The following is a 19,277-nucleotide window of genomic DNA, read 5'->3' as shown; positions in this document are numbered from 1 at the left end:
ATGAATTTGTATAAGCCCCTTTCAAAGCCATCCAAACTGGTGGCTATCACCACATCCACCCCCAGCACAGTACCTCCAGTGACTGTTGCTGGTGACTATCCTATGTTTCTTTTTAGAATGTGAGCCCTTTGGGGATAGGGATCCATCTTATTTATTTATTATTTCTCTGTGTAAACCACCCTGAGCCATTTTTTGGAAGGGCGGTATAGAAATTGAACGAACAAATGAACAAACAAACATCCTGTGGCAGAGAATTCCATACAATAATTATGTGCTGTGTGAAAAAGTACTTCCTTTTGTTGGTCCTAAATTTCCTGGCAATCAGTTTCATGGGATGAGCCCTGGTTCTAGTGTTGAGATAGAAGGATAAAAACTTCCCTCTCTCCACTCCCTGCATAATGTTATAAACCTCTCTCCTGCCTCCTCTCAGTGGCGTTTTAAATAAATGAAAAAGCCCCAAACATTGTAACCTTATTTAATAAGGCAGGTGCATCATTTTGGTTGCCTTCTTCTGCACCACTGATATGGTGACCAGAACTGTGCAGAATCCTCCAAATGTGGCCACGCCAGCAGCAGAAAATGCAAATGTGGCTATTCTTGACAGTTCAAAAGAAACTCCATTCTCAAAAGTGGGTTATTAGTCCCATTTTCAGGAAAGGAGCCAGCCGTTTCCTCCTTGTAGTGTCATATACAGAACGCCATTTCGCCACTCAAAGAAAATCCTACCCAAGACTCCAAACCTCAGTCAAACACTTTTGACTGTTTGGTAGATTTCTGACCTTTTAATCCTACCCACCCTTCAAAGGGTGGTGGCCACGGTCTCTCCAGCCCCTACTTTAACCTGCATAACAACCTTTGAGGTAAGTTAAGCTAAGAGGTGGTGGCCGGCGCAAGGTCACCAGTGAGCGTCATGACTGCTAGAGGATTTGAACCCCAGTCTCTGAAGCCACTGCCCAAGACCTGTCGATCCACCACACTGGTTCTATTGCTCATGACAGGCCAACTGTGCCTGCCAGCTTCAGAATGAGACAAGATCCTCAGGAACAGCCTCAGGCACGAATGGCTTTCCTTCCCAACCAAATCAAGGAGAATTCACCAGTGGTATATACCATCTGAGGTTCCAGCCCATGCAGGCAACCTACCCAAGAATTCAGCAGTCTTGGATTTGCATTGTGCATTTTTCAAAGGCTGCAGAAATTGCTCAAATGAACATGTGGAGGAGGTGGATTATGAATTGCCCCCTTTGCTAAGCAGAGTCTACCCTGGTTTGCATTTGAATGGGAGACTACATGTGTCAGCACTGGAAGATATTCCTCTTAGGGGATGGAGTCACTCTGAGAACAGCATCTGCATACTTGCATGCAGAAGGTTCCAAGTTCCCTCCCTCCAAGATAGGGCTGAGAGAGATTCCTGACTGCAACCTTGGAGAAGCCACTGCCAGTCTGTGAAGACAATATTGAGCTAGATAGACCAATGGTCTGACTCAGTATATGGCAGCTTCCTATGTACCTATGGCATCACTCCCAACCTTCACACTTCAGGTTTGCATGGAGTTTCAGTGTAGGCTTTGTGCAAAGTTGAGCAAATCATGAGCCTTGAACTGCTGGAGGTCATTGGGTACCATGCCAGACAGCCCTTCCACCTATTCATTTGCACATGGATTACAGTGTGAAATTTACCTACTTTGAATCTTTTCTTGTATCTTGCTCTCCTCTTATTTTCAGAGCCAGTGTTTGCCATTTAGAGAAGAAGAAGAAACATATATTCTGCCCTTCCTCCAAGGAGGCCAGCTACTGTATATAGTAATTCCACTCCTCCTTCTAGCCTCACAAAAGACCTTGTGAGGAAGACTAGGTCGGCAGAATCTCCCTAACCCATGCTCACTTTCTAGGGATTTGAACTTGGATCTCTCTGATTTGGAACTTCAGCTATTATACCGCACCGGCTCCTCTGTTGCTCATCATGAGAATGTCAAAAATGGCTTTAAAAAATAATAATTAAGAGCTAGGTGCCGTATGATACAATTAACTAATAAGAATAAAAGGTTGAAATGAACTGATGAACAGGATTTTGAGTGGAAAGGGTTGGACAGATTTTTTGGGGGGGACACCACAATCTGAGGCTGCTACTGCTAGCAAAAGAGGCTGCACGTCAAACATTACGTGAATCACAGGAAGGCAGTCAGTCCTTGCATGCTACCCAATGATGGCTGCATTAGGCTTGGAGAAGTATCTTGCATTTAAAACGCTAAAACTTGACCGGAGACCTGAGTTGTTTGGAGGGCATGCAGTGAGGAGACAAGGGGCATAATGAAGGAAAATGGATGATGAAAGATCTTGAGAGTTTGAGCCTGGTGGAGAAGAGCAGAAGGTTCCAAGTTCCCTCCCTGGCTTCTCCAAGATAGGGCTGAGAGAGATTCCTGCCTGCAGGCTTGGAGAAGCCGCTGCCAGTCTGTGAAGACAATACTGAGCTAGATAGACCAATGGTCTGACTCAGTATATGGCAGTTTCCTAGGTTCCTAGTGAGATGTTTGGTATCTGTTATCACAGGGGTAGGCAATGTTGGCTCTCCAGCTGTTGATGAAGGATATCTTCCATCATCCCTGGCTACACAAAGGAATTGTGGCTGGGGATGGTCTTGTGGTAGCAAGCATGACTTGTCCCCTTAGCTAAGCAGGGTCCACCCTGGTTGCATCTGAATGGGAGACTAGAAGTGTGAGCACTATGAGATCTTCCCCTCAGGGGATGGATCCGCTCTGGGAGGAGCAGAAGGTTTCAAGTTCCCTCCCTGACTTCTCCAAGATTGGGCTGAGAGAGATTCCTGCCTGCAACCTTGGAGAAGCCGCTGCCAGTCTGTGAAGACAATACTGAGCTAGATAGACCAATGGTCTGACTCAGTATATGGCAGCTTCCTATGTTCCTAGTGAGATGTTTGGTATCTGTTATCACAGGGGTAGGCAATGTTGGCTTTCCAGCTGTTGATGAAGGATATCTTCCATCATCCCTGGCTACACAAAAGAATTGTGGCTGGGGATGGTCTTGTGGTAGCAAGCATGACTTGTCCCCTTAGCTAAGCAGGGTCCACCCTGGTTGCATCTGAATGGGAGACTAGAAGTGTGAGCACTATGAGATCTTCCCCTCAGGGGATGGATCCGCTCTGGGAGGAGCAGAAGGTTTCAAGTTCCCTCCCTGACTTCTCCAAGATTGGGCTGAGAGAGATTCCTGCCTGCAACCTTGGAGAAGCCGCTGCCAGTCTGTGAAGACAATACTGAGCTAGATAGACCAATGGTCTGACTCAGTATATGGCAGGTTCCTATGATGATAGGAATTGTAGTTCAAGAACAGCTAGAGAACCAGTGTTGCCTGCCCCTGTGCTCTCAGATAGAACTGAATGATATTTTATTTGTTTGTTTGTTTATTTATTTATTTTATCATATTTTAATACCGCCTGATATGCATATCTCTAGGCAATGTACAAAATTTAAAATATTTAATAAAAGTCACAAATTAAAATACATGATAATAAAAACAATAGAATAAAATTATTAAAACAAGTTTCTTAAATTATTCAAAATTCTAATTAAAAGCCTGAGAGGACAGGAGGGTCTTGAGGTTCTTCCTGAAAACAAACAGAGAAGGAGATGCTCTTATTTCAGCAGGAAGCTTATTCCAAAGGATATTGCCATTGACGAGGAGAGGGAGTAACCACTGACCTGGGCCAAGGAAGAAGGACCAGATCCAAAGAACCATGCGAGTCATTCCTCTGTGTGTGCAGAAGGTGCAGAATGTGGAACCTAAGATTCTCCCTTGTTGGAATGTTTCTAGCCCTTTTCGATGGCAAACTTTGTGTTTTTAAATGTATATCCTGCTTTGGCTAAGGAGAAAAAAGTGGCTTACAATAGAAATAATAGCTGAAAATATCAAGACTTTTTTATCTGTTGTATTGTTTTTATGCCTGTATTTTATCTGTTTTTTAAATATTTTTTAGCTTGATGTTTTTATTGCCTTTTTACTGTATATTTTAACTTTTGTGAACCGCCTTGGGGTTGTCTTTTAACGAAAGGCGGTATATAAATGTAACAAGAAAGAAAAAGAAAGAAAGAAAGAAAGAAAGAAAGAAAGAAAGAAAGAAAGAAAGAAAGAAAGAAAGAAAACCACAAAACAAAACAGCAACAAATAAGAAGCAGACTTCAGAGCAGGACCTGTGCAAGAAGAGGTGTACCTCTAGTACCACTACTACTATTTATACACTGCCTTGCTGGAACACCCACCTCAGAAATGCAATCCGAGGCCTCTCTGGTCTGATCTGGTCTCTGACTCCTGTCCCAGCTGACACACAACCATGTACCTCCCTTGCCCCAAGCTCTCCATCCCATTTTTATCCTCTTTCGTGCTCCCTGGTTGCCTAGATAAAAGCAGAAGGCCAGAAGGCAAAACTCTGCAGAGTTTTGAATAACTGCAGAGGCCCCTGGCTGTAACGGCAGGGATGTAATTTAATTATAAGCCTTCACTTTTCTTTCCAATAGCGTTGTAGCACCCAAAGGGATGACATATCTGTTTTTCATGATGACCTGGTTTTCATTCTGATTTTATTGGTCATTTATCCCCTTTCTTTCTATTATTGTAAATCATGACAAATCTTGATAAACTGCTGATATGATTTTTATGATATGAACCAACCGTAGGACTGATCTGCTCCAGGGAGGAGGAAGGGAATATTTCAGGCCTCAGTACTCCAAGTCATCTGCTGTCTGGCTAGTCTGCTGTGTGCTCTCCAAGGTCTGATGCTGTCTTTCCCTGTGATGCTGTGAGAACTCGGGAGCTAGTGGTATTCCCCAGGCATCTGGGCTTGCATCTCCCTCCCTTCGCTTCCATCCAACATTGCAAATCATTTTACTCTTTCTTTGGGTGCTTGGGGTTGCTTTTAACTTTCTGTCCCATTCATTTCTCTCCAGTTTCTTCCCCCACAAAGCAGATTCTCTGCTCCATTCCTGCCCTGCAGCAAAATGATCTTGGAATTGAGTGCTTTTGCTGTTAAAAGGCCTTGTTCTGTTGACCTAAGTTTTGCACAAGCTGCCATTTTGTGATTGGTTTTCTGTCTGGCTCCACCTCCCTAAGCCATTATCTCGTGCTGATAGTTCCCAAGATCCTGACCCCAAAAGGGTAGCTCTCAGAAACCTGAAGTCTGTTCACCCCTGTGCTAAGTACATAAGAAGAGCCCTGGTGAATCAGACCAATTGCTCATCTAGTTCAGCAACTGTTTACCCACAGTGGCCAACCAGATGCTTTGGGAAAGCCCACAAATAGGGCTTGAAAGCAACAACCCTGAGCCCAGTAAGTGATTTTCAAAGATATACTGCTTCTGAAACTGGAAGTTCCATTTAACTGTCAAAATTCAGAGCCTTTGATGAGTCTACCCTCCATTGATTTGCCTAATCCTCTTGGCTAATGCTTGCCTGTCTGCCAAACTCTGCACCCATCCAGAGCCGGGCTTGCAGATACTCCACAACCGTACCCAGCCCATTGCCACTGAACAGTGGACCATCTGAGTTCAGTCATGAGCCAGAGAATTTGCACAACATACACAGGTTGCAAAATTTGGCTGACCTGATTGGAGCACAATCTCTTCTTCTTCTCTGCTAAAAGGTCAAATGTTTTAGGATTTAGTCTGTGGCTTAAACTCAAATTGTACTCTCTCTTTTTGCTTTGTACAGAAAACATTTATTTTTTAACCTCATGAGTTTTTAAGGAGAAAATACTTGCATGTTGCAAAGGAAAAACTAATTTAAAAAACCCCCAAAACGTACCAATTTTGAAATTGTGGTGTGTTACCTTGGCCACCTCCTTTTTCTGCTTCAAGACAATAATAATTTAAAAAAAGAACCGTCACAATACAAATTGAAAGTTGATGTGTGGGTAAAAGGTTTTCCAAATGTGTTTGTTGTCCTCGTCTGTATTTATTTATTTATTAGAAGCATTTAATATACCGCCCACTCCAAAGACTCCGGACGGTGTACAATGACATGTAAATAAGGTAACATTAAAAATTAGAATCAAAAATTACATTAAAAATTGCAAACTAAAATAGATAATGGAAAGGAAATAGAGTAAACTACAGGGCAAATGCCCGGCAGAAAAGAAAGGTCTTCAGTAAGGATTTAAAGACCGGTAAAGAGGGGACTAGACGAATCTGAAGGGGAAGAGAATTCCAAAGAAGTGGGGCAGCAACCAAAAAAGCCCTTTCGCGGGTCCTAGAACTCCGAACCCCTCGAAAATCAGGGACTGACAAAAGGGTCATTTCTTTTGTTCTTGTGGATATTTCCCCCTTATGGTAGCCTCGCTTTCTCCCTCATCTTGGATCCAGAGCCTCATGTGTGCTTCAACATACAGAGCTCCTGCACATGTGGAGGTCCTCATTTCCTTTAATGGTGACAGCAGTTCTACACCAGCATCCTACAGCACACAGAAATGGGAAGACCCTTGCTGGTGGAGATCAGAGGGACCATGTGGCTCTTCTTGACCTTACATGTGATATCAGGGCTGTGAAAGACGTTAAAAAGGGGGGGCGCATCCACCTCCTAGGTGTGAGTGATTGAGGTTGGCCTAAATGGGCCGCTCCAGATCAGGAACATTCAGTGCAGTGGGGTCTGTTGCTCATCTTGGCCACCACTGCTCATTGACGGATGAGTGGAGAGGAGGTTCCGTGAGCTTCCTGGCTAGCCTACGGGGAGGCAAGCAAGAGACAAGGACACCAGTGAGCCCAGATCTTGCAATGCCAATAAACTTGGTCGTCTATCTTCACCTTCTCTCTCCATCCCCTGTCTCCAGTTATATGCAGCTAGTAGGGGCATGGACCGTTGTTCAAGGGAAGCAAATCGAAAATAAAACACTGGTTTCAAACAGGTTTCGTGTCAGTGTTCATTTGCAGTGCCGAGGTGCCCTTTGTGAAGAGGCAAAAACCAACTGAAATACTGGCAACCACTCGGGAGTCCTCTCTTCTCTGCTTTGGACAGTTCCCCCATCTCTGTGTTTGTGTGTATCTGTATGTACATGCTGGTCTTCTCCACCCCCCGCAAGTCAGTGGAGATGCAGTGTCTCAGTGCTCCATTAGGGGGTGCTGTGCCACAGGGGGTAGAGTTGGGTGGTTGCAGGCAGCACTTCAGCCTCTTAGCCACCCAAGTGACTCAGCCAGAACTGAGCAGTTGTTTGGCAAGCCAGCCAGCCAGCCAGGAGAGATGTCATTATCTAAGCGGATTGCACGCTAATCGGGTAGGGTGGATAATCCCGGATCGTTAAAGGGAAATCTCGTTAGAACAATCCCATTTCCAGCGCTCAATAACCCCGCTGTGTCGTAACAGCTGGACATGGCCTCGCCAGCCTGTGTGCTGGGGATTGGAAGAGTGGCTTCCGGCTGCCTTAGACTGCACTTTTCGCCCTGCAAAATGCTGGAATTTGCCCTCAGCGCTGTAACTCATGGTACGCAGGGATAAAGGTTGACAGTTTGTTTCTCCAGCTCACTGGTATCCCCATGACAAACAGAAACTCCATGCTTTCCCCCTCAGCATGGAGCGGCAGAGACGTTAAAAGCTTTACCTAATGGATTTCTACCTGACACACCTCTGTTAAAGGCACAGGGAGCCTGCCACCAAAAAAAAAGATGATGCCCCTCCCTGTTATCCATCACCTGTAATCCAGTATCCCCTTCGACAGTATGGATGTGGTGCCCTTTTCTGCCGGATTGGAAAGCCATGCTGGGACCGTGGACATGGGTCCATGAAGAGTCACATCCATGCTGTAGGTTCCCACAGCATGGATGTGGGTCACCTTTCCGCAGGGTCAGACAGCCATGCTGGGGGTACTGGGTCAGAGAGCAGCCCACAGCTTTTAAAACTGGGAGAGGATGCATGCTCCAGCACTGGAGAGGAGGAATGAAGAGCCCCCAAATAGCTAAATAAAGCAAACCCCCTTAAAAGAAGAAGGTTCATGAAATGGGGCTGTATTTGTTACTTGTCTGTTTTTAAGGAGTCGATCACAGATGGACAGACTCTGTTACTAGAAATCTGAGGTCCACCAACTAGAGCCAGGTGCAAAATAGTACATCTGGAGGCTTTACACACAGGGCTTCTGCCCTGAATCTACTCCAGAGGAGAGTGTGTGTGTTCACACACCAACCAAACTTACCCCGAAGTCCTTCGAGAATCTTGAACCCACTCCACACACAAATTGGGCTTTGTGATGTGAATTCTAGCTTATCTTATTTCTGGGGTTTTAAATGCTGGGTTTTTAAATGCTTCGAGAATCTTGAACCCACTCCACACACAAATCGGGCTTTGTGATGTGAATTCTAGCTTATCTTGAGTTATTTCTGGTTTTTTTAATGTTTTTAAATGTTTTTAAGCTACCTTTTCTGAAGACAAATAGCAAATAGGGAGAGGCCCTGATGTAGAATCATTAGCATGATAAGAGGGATGCTGTCTTTAGAAATGGAGATATCGCTCTTAAGGAAGCTATCACCCTCCCCCCACCCATTGGCTAGAAGGAAAACACGGAGCATGCCATGCGGACTTGTTACAAAACAAAATCCGAGAACAGAAGGGAGGGGCTGTTTCCCTCAATGCCGCGAGTGTAGTTCGAAGTGGCTTCGCTCAACATTTACCCTAAAGCCTGTAGCCATGAGCGAATAACTCCCTGGTGTTCTATTGCATTCCATGAGCCACACTGGGGATAACTTGCATATACAAGTACACAGTTCTGCAAACTGCATTACTTCCTATCAGAGATATGAATACGACAAATATGTATATACTGTTTTTCAACAACAACAAAAAGTTCCCAAAGCATTTTACATAGATATAAATAAAATGGCTCCCACTTCCCAGAGGGCTCACAATCTAAAACAAAACAAAACATAAGATAGACACCAGCATCAGCCACTGGAGGGATGCTGTGCAGGGGACGGATAGGGCCAGTTGCTCTCCCCCTGCTCAGTAAAGAGCATCACCACCTTTAAATAGTGCCTCTTTGCTCTTTTGCTTTGATTCTAACACAGATCTCTAAAATTGGCCAGTAGTGCCACACAAAGGCGCCAGTTAGTACTCCTATTTTTCCATGGAGGAACATGGAGACAAAGAGATAAGTGACTAGCACAAGCCCAGCCTTATCAGTTTTTCTTTGTTTTGTTTTTAAGTTTCTAAACTAACCTGGGAGTCGGAAACACTTGAGCATCTGCTGCAAGTCATCCAGAGATCTACTAGATCCCAATCAATCTTCTGACTGCCTCTGGCCTAGAGAATTGCTGCCATGCATGGATCTTTCAGCATCATGAGAGAACTCAAGAATATGTTTGATTTAGCCTAGAGTCCTCATGCAATGGAGAGTGAGGGGTGTCTAAACCCAGCGACTTCCGGCACAAGCTTCCATTCCCCTTGCAATGAAGCGTATGCAGAGTGTTTTTGCACAAATCGCATTAAACACAGTTGTGTGCGGGATGGCGCTTGGAAATAACGGCCGTCCACTGCACAGCTGCATTTGCATAAGAAGACTCATGCGCAATTTCACACATGCTTCGTTATAAAGTGAATACGCACTTATGCAGTATGTCAGCCACTGATTTCATTTCACACAGGCCTTGGAATTCGGGGTTTTCTTGGATTCAGATTATGGGTTGCATCTAGGGTTGCCATATTCTGGCTTTCCAAATCCGGGTGCCTAATTTGCATATTATGTGAATTAGCTTGAAAATATTTTTTGAGCAGAATAGTGACTGCACATTTTGCTCCATAACTCCGCTTCTACAAGGGCTAGAGCGTAGCTTTTTTTAATGAAAGCTGAAATCTGGGTGAATCTGGGTGGGCTAAGCAATCTGGGTGAGATGCTTAAAATCCGGGTGGAACCCGGAATTTTGGATGGCATGGCAGCTCTAATTGCATCTGTGCAAAATGTTGGCTATCTTCATTTCTTTTCTTTTCTTTTCTTTTCTTTTCTTTTCTTTTCTTTTCTTTTCTTTTCTTTTCTTTCTGTACAGGGTTGTACATAGCCCTAGTTCATAGACAACACTCTCCTGCCTTTGGCCCTGTGTGATCTCGGCAGCCATACAAGACCCAGGGGAGGCAGCATGTTTTCCTGTACCCAGCAGGGGTGCGTAGTGTGTTTGATGTTAAAAGTGCACCCTGGATCCTTTGCAATTTATCTATCTATCTATCTATCTATCTATTTATCTATCTATTGTTAAATTTATATACCGCCTTTCATCAAAACAATCCCAAGGCGGTTTACACAAACATTAAAAACAAGACTATTTTTAAAAGGCACAATTAAAATATTAAGCTAAAATATAAACCAAATCTGATTAAAAAGATTTAAAGTACAAGCATCAAAACTGTACAAAATACAAAGAAGCAGCAGTAGAGACAATCATATAAAAGCCTGGGTAAAAAGCCAAGATTTAACGCACTTTCTAAAAACTGTGATGGAGACCGTGCAGCGAATAGCCACCGGGAGAGCATTCCAGAGTCTGGGGGCAGCAACAGAGAAGGCCCTGTTGACCAGAGAAGGCCAATGATAATGGGGTGCATGGGGGGGGCACACTGCAACATCAGCACCCTCCCAAGTTTCCCTGACCCCCCCAAGCCATCACATGGGCTGCTTGTACGGTTGGGCCCATCCTACACACAACAACCATTTGGTGGTTTCCTCCAAACACTTAAGTCTCAATGGCATGGCCTAGAGCAGGCCTGCTCAACTTAGGCCCCCCAGCTGTTTTGGGACTTCAACTCCCATAAACCCCAGCCACAGTGGCCAAAAGCCAGGGATTATGGGAGTTGTAGGCCAACATCTGCAGAAGGGCCAAAGTTGAGCAGCCCTGGCCTAGAGAGACATTCTCAGTGGCTGCTTCCCAGCTTTGGAAACCCTGCCTTAGAGGCTCAATGAATCCAAAGACAGTAGGGCTGCCAAATTTTAACACCCCCCTGCTCCTCTGCCTTTAACAGCCACTTAATGGCCAGACACTGGCAAGTGATCTTGCTTCTCTCCAGGCTGTGACCAGCCCTGCCTGTTGGTTTCTGCAAATCAAGCTGCTGTCAAAAGCACAGGAGTGAGCCAGTCTGTTTCTTCTTCTTCTAGTGCTCAAACCTTTGGCAAATCCACACAATTCTGCCCCCCCCCCAAAAAAACCTAAAAACTGGGCAAGCTATGCCGAGGGCAAAGAGCTCTCATGTGGGAAAGGGATGGTGCTCTGGCACTGGAGGAGGGAACTGAACAGCCCGTGAAGGACCAAATAAATGCTTCTAAGCAATGCCTGAGGAGTGGTGGCCGGCAAAGCAGTGCCCCCCTCACAGTGATGGCTGTTGTGTGCTAACGTTTCAGTAATCCCCATATTATTTCTAAGCCAAAGGAGCAAATTGCCACAAATAAAGTGAGAAGTGGTAGGTGCAGCAGCTGGGCGTTTTCCACACAGGGCTTTTAGCTCGCATCTCTTCCAGAATGGAGGGTGTGCATTGACATATCAGCCAGGTTGACCCCGAAGTCCCTGCGAGCTATCGGGGAGCACATCACACATGATTTGGGTTTTTCATTGCACGTTTCATAGCCCAATTTAGGAACATAGGGAGCTGCCATATACTGAGTCAGACCATTGGTCTATCTAACTCAGTATTAGCTTCACAGAATATATATATAGCCAGCGTGGTGTAGTGGTTAGAGTGCTGGACTAGGACCGGGGAGACCCGAGTTCAAATCCCCATTCAGCCATAAGACTAGCTGGGTGACTCTGGGCCAGTCACTTCTCTCTCAGCCTAACCTACTTCACAGGGTTGTTGTGAGAAGAAACTCAAGTATGTAGTACACCGTTCTGGGCTCCTTGGAGGAAGAGCGGGATATAAATGTAATAAATTAATTAATAAAATATTATTTCTATTTTAAAGTTCTTCCCTTCATCCGAAGATCCCAGACACAGTGGCTAATAGTCAAGGATGATAGGAGTTGTGGTCTGACTGACAGGAGGACCAAAGTTACATAGGAACATAGGAAGCTGCCATATACTGAGTCAGACCATTGGTCTATCTAGCTCAGTATTGTCTGCACAGACTGGCAGCGGCTTCTCCAAGGTTGCAGGCAGGAATCTTTCTCAGCCCTATCTTGGAGATGCAAGGGAGGGAACTTAGAACTCTGCTCTTCCCAGAGCGGCTCCATCCCCCTAAGGGGAATATCTTCCAGTGCTCGCACTTCTTGTCTCCCATTCATATGCAACCAGGGCAGACCCTACTTAGCTAAGGGGGAAAGTACTCTCTGTATCTCCATATCCTGGGTTTAAAAAAAAAGTCCACTTTTTGTGTTGATTTGGGAAGGCAACTTCGAACTCACAGTAAAGCCTCTCAGTAACCTTGCGGTAAAGCCTGCTGTATGAAAAAATGCCCTGGCTGCAGGGCTCTGTTTTCCCTCTCCAAATAAGCCAGCAGCACGCCAGACAGTTATACAAGCCGTCAAGCCTCAGCTCCTAGCCTCAGCCCCAGAGGCCTCCTTGCACGCAGCGCTCCATCCATTCTCATCTATTGTGACCTACTGCCTCCTGGCTTTAATAAACGTGGTTTAAAAATATTCCCCTTTCCCCCTCCCACCACCCCTTGCTGACTCAATTTTATTTTTAGGCAGCAAGGTTTGGAAGCCTAGTTTCTTAATGCAGTGGTTTGTGAAAACAGGGTGCCACTGCCCTCTTGTGGCGGCAGCTTTGTTTTTGTGGTGTTTTGGCTGCTGTTAATAAGTACATGGTTAAAATAAGGATGTTATCAACAGTCATGTGGACAGGGTCAGCTCTTGAGAGTAAGCAAGAGATGCGTTGCATTGGGGCACAGCTTGCTGGGGGGTGCAGAGCACTGCCCGCTGGGAAGGTGCCGCCGCCGATGGAACGGAACTTGAAGAAGCAACAGGCTCAGCAACAAACTCCTCATTTGCATTGTGCGCTGGTTCAGGGCGCAGTGCAGCTTGCTGGAGGAGGGTGCTGAGCACCAAAGGACGAGCAACGCGCTGGTGTGTGTCCCTCCAACCTGATCGCGTGCTGCTGGCGCCACTGTTACTGTGCGTCACGTGGACCTGCCTGGCGCATGCGTGCAGCATCCCAACCATCTCCCGTCGGCGCCTCCATTGTCTTCCCGCGCTCCAGACTGAGACGCTGTGCTTGCTGTGACTTCCCTCTGAGCTTCTTGTGGGCATTTTGGGGAAAAGGTTTAAACAACAAGCAGCAGAAACCAAGCAAACCAATTCTCTAGCCTGTGTTGTTTTCCTGTGTGCGGGTCCAACCGTTCCCCTTTCCCTGCTCTTGAGGGAGGAGCTGCCTGAGCATATGATATCAGACAGAGTGAGAAGCTGTGGAGGAGCTGCGCCCTGAAAGGAGCTGAAAATAGGAGTGTGTGAGTGGGACTGGGTGAGAGTGAAGGAGCTGGGGCTGGAAGCCACCCCCCCCCACACACACACAATTGCTTTGCACCACTGGACTAGCTGGATGGATAATATAATTCAGATGGGTTAAATTTTAAAAGGGCCACCTTTGAGATTAGCAAAAACTGGGTAAAACTAAAAGCATTATTTTACTTCCCCTTCTTCAGTCTGAGAACACAATCTAAAAAAGAAATATAAGATGGACACCAGCAACAGCCACTGGAGGAATGCTGTGCTAGGGGTGGATAGGGCCAGTTCTGATTGATTGATTAAGTGCTGTCAAGTCGGTGTCGACTCTTAGCAACCACATAGATCGATTCTCTCCAGGATGATCAATCTTCAGCTTGGCCTTTAAGGTCTCTCAGTGGGGCATTCATTGTTGTCACAAATAAGTCCATCCACCTTGCTGCTGGCCATCGTCCTCTTCTTCTCTTTCCTTCAACTTTCCCCAGCATTATGGACTTCTCAAGGGAGCTGGATCTTTGCATAATGTGTCTGAAGTAGTATCATTTGAGCCTGGTCATTTGTGTCTCTAGTGAACATTCTGGCTTGATCTGTTCTATGATCCATTGGTTTGTTTTCCTGGCTGTCCATGGTATCTTCAAAAGTCTTCTCCAGGACCAAAGTTCAAAAGGGTCGATGCTTTTTCTATCTTGCTTCTTCAAAGTCCATATATTATATACATAATTATATTATATACAATGTTATGTACACAATTACATAAAAATTTTGTGTATTAAATTTTGAATACACACTAATTGTATTTTGAATTTTTATTTTTCACGATAACTAAGGGTGCTCGACAGAATGTTGCATCTGGGCGCCAGATCCCCTAGAGCCAGCCCTGCATGTGGAAATGGGTGATCTAGTTGACATAGTATACTTGGGCTTCCAAAAAGCTTTTGACAAAATTCCTCATCAAAGACTCATACTCTGGTTTCTCTTCAGATCGTATTAATCTCATCAAAGACTCTTGAGAAAACATAAGAACACAAGAACAGCCCTGCTGGATCAGGCCCAAGGCCCATCTAGTCCAGCATCCTGTTTCACACAGTGATCCACCAGATGCCTCTGAGAAGCCTACAGGCAGGAGTTGAGGGCATGCCCTCTCTCCTGCTGTTACTCCCCTGCAACTGGTACTCAGAGGCATCCTGTCTTTGAGGCTGGAGGTGGCCCTCCGACTAGTAGCTGATGATAGACCTCTCCTCCATGAAGTTATCCAAGCCCCTCTTAAAGCCATCCAGGTTGTTGGCTGTCACTACATCTTGGTGGCAGCCAACCCAAAACCTAGCAGTCATGGGTTCAGGGGCATAGCTAGGGGAAAGGGGGCCGTGTTCACCCTTCTCCCCAGTGGCCCCTCAGAGTCAGGGAGCAAATGAAGAAAATAGGGAGGGATGGAGCTGGGGGCCCTCTAGAGCTTGGGGTCCCGGGTTCTTTGATCCCATCCGCTCAGTTATAGCTACACCCCTGGTCAGGGGATAAGGGGACAGGTTCATGTGTGGATTGGTAACTGGTTGAAGGACAGGGGGTAGGTATTAACGGACAGTTCTCTCAATTGAAGGAAGTAAGAAGTGCCCACCCACTCCCCCCACCCCCAGGGATCTATACTGGGACCAGTACTATCTAATTCTTTCATAAATGATCTAGAAGTTGGGTGTTTTGTAGCTGCTTCCCATACACGCAAGGAAATTTTATGAGGATTTACATAACTAAAGCTTTATTCAGCGACAACTCCATTTCCCCCTTCTCCTTTCATTCCCTTTTCCTTTCTGACTCCTGCCCCACACTCTCTACAGGATCCCCCTTAAGACAAATGTCAAACACACTGCTAAAGATAACTGGATAGGATACAATATTGGGGTAAGCAGCGAGGCAGCCAAATTTGCAGATGACACCAAACTATTTAGCGTAGTTAAATCCATAACAGATCACAAGGAGCTCCAAAAGGATCTCTCCACATTGGCAACAAAATGGCAGGTGCAGTTCAGTGTTAACAAGTGTAAAGTGATGCATATTGGGGCAAAAAACAAAACAAAACCCCACTTCACATATATGCTGATGACAAGTCGAAACACCACAGCTACACATATATGCTGAGATGCTGGTGACTGACCAGGCGAGAGATATGCATGATATGGAGAGAGTGGGTAGAGAGAAAAATGTCTCCCCCTCTCATAACACTAGAACCAGGAGTCATCCCATGAAACTGATTGCCAAGAAATGTAGGACCAACAAAAGGAAGTACTTTTTCACACAATGCATGATTTACCTATGGAATTCTTTGCCACAAGATGTGGTGACAGCCACCAGCCTGGATGGCTTTAAGAAGGGCTTAGATAAATTCATGGAGGACAACTCTACCAATGGCTGCTAGTCTGGTGGTTATAGGCCACCCTCAGACTAAGAGGCAAGATGCCTCTAAATACCAGTTGCAGGGGAGCAACAGCAGGAGAGAGGGCATTTCCTCATCTCTTGCCTGTAGGCCTCCTAGAGGCATCTGGTGGGACCTCTGTGTAGGTCCTGGGCCTGATCCAGCAGGGCTGTTCTTATGTTCTTAAAACTCCTTCTGATCCCTTTAACTGTGAAGGGCAAAATTATGGGAGCTGGTTTTAAAAAGCAGCACATATCCAGCGTATGGCAGCAGAACAGGACTCCCAACTTTTGAATGAGCCCCTGAAGCTGTGTCTCTACCAGCAATTTGATATTCAAACATTATCAGGTGGTAGGACTCATCTCATGCCACCTAATTTTATGGCTGTTTTTAAATTGTTGCATTCTTTTAACTTTTATATGTGTTGTAATTGTTTTTATGTTAACTGCCCAGAGATGAAAGTTTGGGCAGTATAGAAGTTAAACAAACAAACAAACAAACAAACAAACAAAGGCGCAGTGGTGAAATGAAATGACTTGACTAGCAAGCCTGAGGTTGCCGGTTCAAATCCCTGCTGGTATGTTTCCCAGACTATCGGGCAGCAGCGATATAGGAACATGCTGAAAGGCATCATCTCATATTGTGTGGGAGGAGGCAATGGTAAACCCCTCCTGTATCCTACCAAAGACAACCACAGGGCTCTGTGGTCGACAGGAGTCGAAATCGACTTGATGGCTCACTTTACCTTTAGTGCTCATCTCTGTGCTAGGACTACCTGCTGATTGATGTAGCTTGATGGCTGATAAAGGCACAGAAGCAAGTCTGGTAGTTTTTTCTGGGCAGTTGGCAACCCTACAGCAGAAGGGAGGGGCAACGGAGGGACACCAACCAGGAAGACGAATTTAGTGCAGAGCTCAAGATACCAGCACCACATGCGTTAAGTACATCTCAGTTACTGCTGTTTGAATACAACACATGATATTGGGATTCCAACCTGCTCTCCCTACAATTTCCAGCTCCGAGCCTTCCTGTCTTAAGGTCTCCACCTTTTGATACTTGGCACAGCTGCTGTGCCTTTAGCAGCCATGTGCCAGGCAGAAACCCAGCAGGTGCAGCCTTCCGCTCTCACTGCTCCTTCATGCACAGGAAATGTACTTTCCACATGCCTGCCAGTAATGCATCTGTTAAAGGCACAGCTGCTCTCTCAGGTCCACTGAGGCACTCTTTCCCCAGAGAGTAGGCGGGAGGTCAGAAATGGGCACCACCACGTAACAGCCTATCCACATGGGTGGAAACTTGAAAGCAGTTCACAGAGGAGAGAAAATGTCAGTGAATGTGTATCATAGAGCAAAGGAATCATTTCGTGTGTCTCTGCCTCATCTCCCAAGGGGAGGGCTAGGTCTGCCTGTGCGCAGGGATATCAATCTGCATATTTTCCATGCAGATGTGGGTGTTTTCTGAGAAGCAGACTCCAGGAAATTCCATGGGCCTTCCTTGCACATAAATAAGAATCGGATTAGGAGTTGGATTCAGTCACTTTTCACTGATCTAGGTATCAGAGGCTACACAGAGAGGTTGGTAGGCACCATGCAGAACCATGAAGTTCCAAGTCTCAGCAAGGTAGAGCTTTCTGTAGATGCTGCCTCCGTATCGCCACTTCCCATTCATGAGGACTAGAAATGGATTTTATTACTAAAAGCCCCAAGGTCTCAGGCATCCATGTTCTTCCAAGGCAGATTTTGGGCAGAGTCCAGGTTTTCCCCATATGTCCTTCTGGCTAATCATTCCAGCATGTCAGGGTTCTTGCCATTTCCTGTGTGGACTCTGGCCTCAGATTACTCTCAAAAGAGATCCGAGACCAGAGAATGAAGTGAGAGAGTTTGGAGGCTGTGCCACGCCAGCCTGGCCACGGAGGATCACGTTTTGGAGTGCATTGCTGCCATATGTGGAAAACATGCAGATTTAGATTCCTGCGCATAGATTTAGTTTCCTAGGCAAACCTAGCCCTTTCCTTGGGAGATGAGGCAGAGACACACAAAGTTATTCCATTGCCCTATGATACACATTCACTGACATTTTCAAGTTTCCACCCATATGGACAGGCCGTTACACCCTAGAAACTGCTGTTGTGAATTATCTCACTGGATCCCTTCTGCGGGCTACACCCTCCAAAACATTTTTCACCTAATATTTGTTGTTTCCAAATTAACTACAAGTATGGATGCGAGGGAAGGGAGAAACCTCTCAGTTCACAGGTTAAATCAGACAAAATGGACTTGGTGGACAAGATACTTTTCTCAGCCTCAGTACTCTATATTATGTACCGCAGGAAGACTAACGAGGACAGTTCAATGGTTATTGGCTTTGCTGTGCATGCATAGAGCCTTTATGAAGCAGAATATGACAGCCTAAGGCTCTTCTTTCTTTTTAAAAAGTTTCCAGTCCTCGTGATTGTGGGAGGATTCTTTGAAACAGGTGGACTGTGGCTTTGAAGTTCTGGCATCTTTGATAATTTGGGTTTCATGAGAGGCCAGCCTGCCAGCACGGATGGGTTACGTTGCTCACACTGATTAGCAACATGGAGAGGTGAAAGCTTCCCCTGCAATGTGGGGTTTGGCTTACTGGTTTGCCCTCTCGTCCTCTTTGAGACACTCACTGACTCTGGACTGCATGGGTTGTGTTGGAGACAGAAGCGCTCTTACCCCTGGACTTCGGGCCCGAAGTCCATGGCCTCCACAGCCCCTGAAGCCTCCCAAATCCTCTTTAGTCTGTACCAGGTGGTGTGGAAAGAACATGACGGAGCATGATGATGCTTAATTTGAAGGGGGGGGGCCCTCCAAAGGCCTTCAGGCTTCAAAATTACCTATGTGCACCTCTGGTTGGAGATGGAGTTCCAGTACATCACCCTTTTGCACCGACTATCCTAATGACCACTAAGGGCATTGGGAGTAGAGGTAGCTAGTGAGGGTCTCCTTGCCTGTCTCTACTTTATCTCTATGACTCCTGATATGACTCCTCAGGCATTTCCTGTGATGAGTCAGAATCCCTTCCTTTCCTCTTAGAGAGCAGGTGGAAACATCTCTCTCCCTACCTATTAATTATGTAGCCTATAAGATAGGATTAGGTCTTTTTTTCCCAAAGTGTACTTCACCAATAAATCTACGTAGTATTTAGATTCTACACAAATCTCCATGTCTTTTCGCTAAATCCATGTTTTTTCATTATCTAAGAGAGCGCCTTCTACATGATCCCCACTGCACGTTAAGGTCATCTGAGGAGGTCCGTCTCCAGTTGCCACTGGTTTGTCTGGTGGCGACGCAGAGGCGGGCCTTCTCTGTAGCTGCTCCTGGGCTGTGGAATGTACTCCTGGCAGAAATTCGTAATTCGAGATCATTGCTGTCCTTCAAGAGAGCCCTTAAGACCTACCTATTTGGCCTGGCCTTGCAGAGTTTTAAATGATTAACTGTTTTAAACTG

The 19,277-nt window shown here is 45.8% G+C and overlaps 1 protein-coding gene across 1 annotated transcript in view; it reads left to right on the top strand.

Annotated features, from left to right (window-relative positions):
- Window positions 1-9,346, top strand: part of STX1B (syntaxin 1B) — a 104,689-nt gene extending 95,343 nt beyond the window's left edge. The window contains exon 10 of the mRNA XM_053264985.1: window positions 9,187-9,346. Coding sequence (XP_053120960.1) covers window positions 9,187-9,198 — 12 coding nt within the window. The 3' untranslated portion in view covers window positions 9,199-9,346. The remainder of the gene's footprint in view (window positions 1-9,186) is intronic.
- The last annotated feature ends 9,931 nt before the right edge of the window (window positions 9,347-19,277 follow it).

The sequence above is a fragment of the Hemicordylus capensis genome, chromosome 6 (genome assembly GCF_027244095.1).
Source record: "Hemicordylus capensis ecotype Gifberg chromosome 6, rHemCap1.1.pri, whole genome shotgun sequence".
Classification (NCBI taxonomy): Eukaryota; Metazoa; Chordata; class Lepidosauria; order Squamata; family Cordylidae; genus Hemicordylus; species Hemicordylus capensis.
Note: the sequence above shows the minus strand (reverse complement) of the source record. Positions and strands in the feature narration are given on the sequence as shown.